General features: G+C 61.3%; 1 protein-coding gene across 1 annotated transcript; it reads right to left on the reverse strand.

The window, feature by feature from the left end:
* Positions 1–1,351: 1,351 nt before the first annotated feature.
* On the reverse strand, positions 1,352–2,911 carry LOC138924524 (uncharacterized). The gene has a single exon (XM_070269225.1). The coding sequence runs from the start codon at positions 2,909–2,911 to the stop codon at positions 1,352–1,354; it is 1,560 nt and encodes a 519-aa protein (XP_070125326.1).
* Between the last annotated feature and the right edge of the window lie 850 nt (positions 2,912–3,761).

A 3,761-nucleotide genomic window follows, 5' to 3' on the forward strand; every position in this document is an offset into this window, starting at 1 on the left:
CGCCCTGCCTACACAAGGACAGACAAGGAGCTCTTTGGGACACATCCCTCGTCCCTTCTGTGGGTGACAGAGGAACAAAACCACGCACACAAGGGAGCTTCTGAGTCGTGGTCCTGTGGCACCGCCAGCCTCTCCTGGGGCCCTCGGGGGACTCTCCTCCACCTCCTTCCACTTGACATTAAAAAAGGCCCCTGAAATAGGTAATGCACACTCAGAGTCTGTTTCACACACAGGCGATGAAGCCTGGGAGTAACCAGAGCACGCAGGAGCCCAGCACCCAGCTTAAGAACGCGCAGAGCGGGCTCCTCCAGCCGCAGCATCAGCACCATGGAACTTGTTAGAAATGCAGGTTCTTGGGACCCCCAGACTCCAGACCCGCTGAAGCAGGCGCTCTGGGAGTGCTGCCAGCCCTCTGTGTTTTGGGATGCCGGGCTGGCCTTCCGGATGCAGACCCTCTGGCTGCCAGCAACCCCTCTCCCTCCCCTCCCCAGGGTCTCTGCTGGGAGCTCCCTAGGCCGGGTGAGGGTGGGGGGGGGTCCCAGCTCTGCCCCCTGGGAGGAGGGGCCTCTTCACACTTCCTGGCTTTCCTGTTCAGGCCTCCAGGGCTTCCTGCCGCATTTTCTAGAAAGGCTTTCAATCTCCAAGGGACTCCTCTTTCCAGGGTTCGCAAAATGAGGAAAGTTCACGATTTTACCAGTGATCTTTCAGCCCGAGGCAGCGTTCCCTGTTGAGGGGCTGGGCCCTGTTGTCCGCCTCCCAAGGTGACCAGGTTCTGCTCCCCTCCGTGGAGACCCGGGGGCGGGGGGTCGGGAAGGGCGGGCCAGTGGTCTCTGTCCCTCTGGTCACCACTGCGTGCCATGCAGCTGCAATCACCTTCCCACATGTGCCCCGCGTGCAAAGGTTGCAGTCGCTGTGCGAGGAGGCCGAGTTCATCCACGAGCTGCTGATATGGCCCCCATCGTCCTGCTCGTTTCAAATCTTTGTTTTTGTTTTAAACCCTCTGGGCCTCTTTATCAAAGACAAGCTCACTGGGAGGGACGTTCTCATAAAATTGATAAGGGAGGCTGCTGGTTGGAGGGGCAGACGGCCCTGAGCCCACTGCCAGCCTGTCCCAGATTAGCCCAATGTCCCCCACTGTTCCCACACAGGTGCCACTTGCGAACATGAGGCCGGGTCAGCAGTGGCCTGGTGGGTGCTTGGAGCTGGGATGGCAGAGGCAGCACCCCTGCGTCTGCCACATTTTTCCGCTGTGTTGTTATTTTCTTTGGCTATGCCCAGGTATGGAGGTTTGCAATTGGGTAAAGTGTCCGTGATGACATCCAGATTTCCTCCTTAGGATGGTACCTGGGGGTCACCACTGACCATTTGTTTCCTCCTCTTTGCAGGCCTTGCTGCTTCTGCCTCTGTCTTCCCATCCAAGCCACCTCTTTTCTCTCTGCCCTCCCAGACTGCCAGGGCTCGTGGTCCCCTCAGCTGGGTGCTCGGGGACATCAGGGCTCGTGGTCCCCTCTGCTGGGTGCTCGGGGACATCAGGGCTCGTGGTCACCTCTGCTGAGTGCTTGGGGACATCAGGGCTCGTGGTCACCTCTGCTGGATGCTCGGGGACATCAGGGCTCCTGGGCACCTCAGCTGGGTGCTCGGGGACATCAGGGCTCCTGGGCACCTCTGCTGGGTGCTCGGGGACATCAGGGCTCCTGGGCACCTCTGCTGAGTGCTCGGGGACATCAGGGCTCGTGGTCCCCTCAGCTGGGTGCTCGGGGACATCAGGGCTCCTGGGCACCTCTGCTGGGTGCTCGGGGACATCAGGGCTCCTGGGCACCTCTGCTGGGTGCTCGGGGACATCAGGGCTCCTGGGCACCTCTGCTGGGTGCTCGGGGACATCAGGGCTCCTGGGCACCTCTGCTGGGTGCTCGGGGACATCAGGGCTCGTGGTCCCCTCAGCTGGGTGCTCGGGGACATCAGGGCTCCTGGGCACCTCTGCTGGGTGCTCGGGGACATCAGGGCTCGTGGTCACCTCTGCTGGATGCTCGGGGACATCAGGGCTCGTGGTCACCTCTGCTGGATGCTCGGGGACATCAGGGCTCGTGGTCACCTCTGCTGGATGCTCGGGGACATCAGGGCTCGTGGTCCCCTCAGCTGGGTGCTCGGGGACATCAGGGCTCGTGGTCACCTCTGCTGGATGCTCGGGGACATCAGGGCTCCTGGGCACCTCTGCTGGGTGCTCGGGGACATCAGGGCTCCTGGGCACCTCTGCTGGGTGCTCGGGGACATCAGGGCTCCTGGGCACCTCTGCTGGGTGCTCGGGGACATCAGGGCTCGTGGGCACCTCTGCTGGATGCTCGGGGACATCAGGGCTCCTGGGCACCTCTGCTGGGTGCTCGGGGACATCAGGGCTCCTGGGCACCTCTGCTGGGTGCTCGGGGACATCAGGGCTCCTGGGCACCTCTGCTGGGTGCTCGGGGACATCAGGGCTCGTGGTCACCTCTGCTGGATGCTCGGGGACATCAGGGCTCGTGGTCCCCTCAGCTGGGTGCTCGGGGACATCAGGGCTCGTGGTCCCCTCAGCTGGGTGCTCGGGGACATCAGGGCTCCTGGGCACCTCTGCTGAGTGCTCGGGGACATCAGGGCTCCTGGGCACCTCTGCTGGATGCTCGGGGACATCAGGGCTCCTGGGCACCTCTGCTGGGTGCTCAGGGACATCAGGGCTCCTGGGCACCTCTGCTGGGTGCTCGGGGACATCAGGGCTCCTGGGCACCTCTGCTGGATGCTCGGGGACATCAGGGCTCCTGGGCACCTCTGCTGAGTGCTCGGGGACATCAGGGCTCCTGGGCACCTCTGCTGGGTGCTCGGGGACATCAGGGCTCCTGGGCACCTCTGCTGGGTGCTCAGGGACATCAGGGCTCGTGGTCATCTCTGCGCTGGATGCTCAGGGACGTTAGGGCTCATGGTCCCCTCTGCTGAGTGCTTGGGGACATCAGGGCTTGTGGTCACCTCTGTGCTGGGATTTCACAGGCACCCTTGAGTGCCTCCAGCCCTGGCTCCCTCCTGACCCTCGGATGTGGTGTCGCCCAGCAGCACACAGTGATCCAGCCGACTCCCACATCTGTGCCAGCTGCCTTGACCCAGGCAGGTCCTGGCCCTTCCCCCCCACCCAGGAAAGCCCCTGTACCTTCTCTCTCGTCCTGTGGTGGCGGGTCTGTCCCTGCCTTGTGGCGCCTGGCATGAATGTCTGCAGACAGTATGCAGTCACAAATATTTGTCAAGATGAATGGATTCACTTGATTTTACAAAATCTAAAGACTAATTTCTGGCACTAATGCCCCACGGAAACAGTTCTCCAGCCCGAGACGTGGTAACTGTTAGAATTCTTGGCCGTGGAAGCTGCTGTCTGATCTAAGGAAACACGTCCCCTTCAAAACTCTCTTCCGGAACAAACACGGCAGTTGACGTTTGTACTCCCTGTTACGTCTGCAGTCTTCATTAGCTGGGTGGGTCACCCTTTTGGGTTGAATGTTGTCCCCCGAAAAGATGTGTTCAGTCCTAACCCCAGAACCTATAACTGTGACCTTATTTGGAAATAGGGCCTTTGCAGAGGTAATCCAGTTAAAATGAGGTCACGCTGGATGCTGGCGGGCCCTGAATCCAGTGAGTGGTGTCCTCCTAAGGAGGGAGACACAGACGCACAGGAGAGCACCAGGTGACGAGGATGACAGAAGCTGGAGAGATGCAGCCACAGGCCGAGGGTCGCTGGCAACCAGCAG

The sequence above is a fragment of the Equus caballus genome, chromosome 6 (assembly GCF_041296265.1).
Source record: "Equus caballus isolate H_3958 breed thoroughbred chromosome 6, TB-T2T, whole genome shotgun sequence".
NCBI classification, from domain to species: Eukaryota; Metazoa; Chordata; class Mammalia; order Perissodactyla; family Equidae; genus Equus; species Equus caballus.

Excerpts from the sequence above, each read along its gene's own strand:
- LOC138924524 (XM_070269225.1), bottom strand. The coding sequence starts at position 2,911 with ATGACCACGAGCCCTGATGTCCCTGAGCACCCAGCAGAGGTGCCCAGG.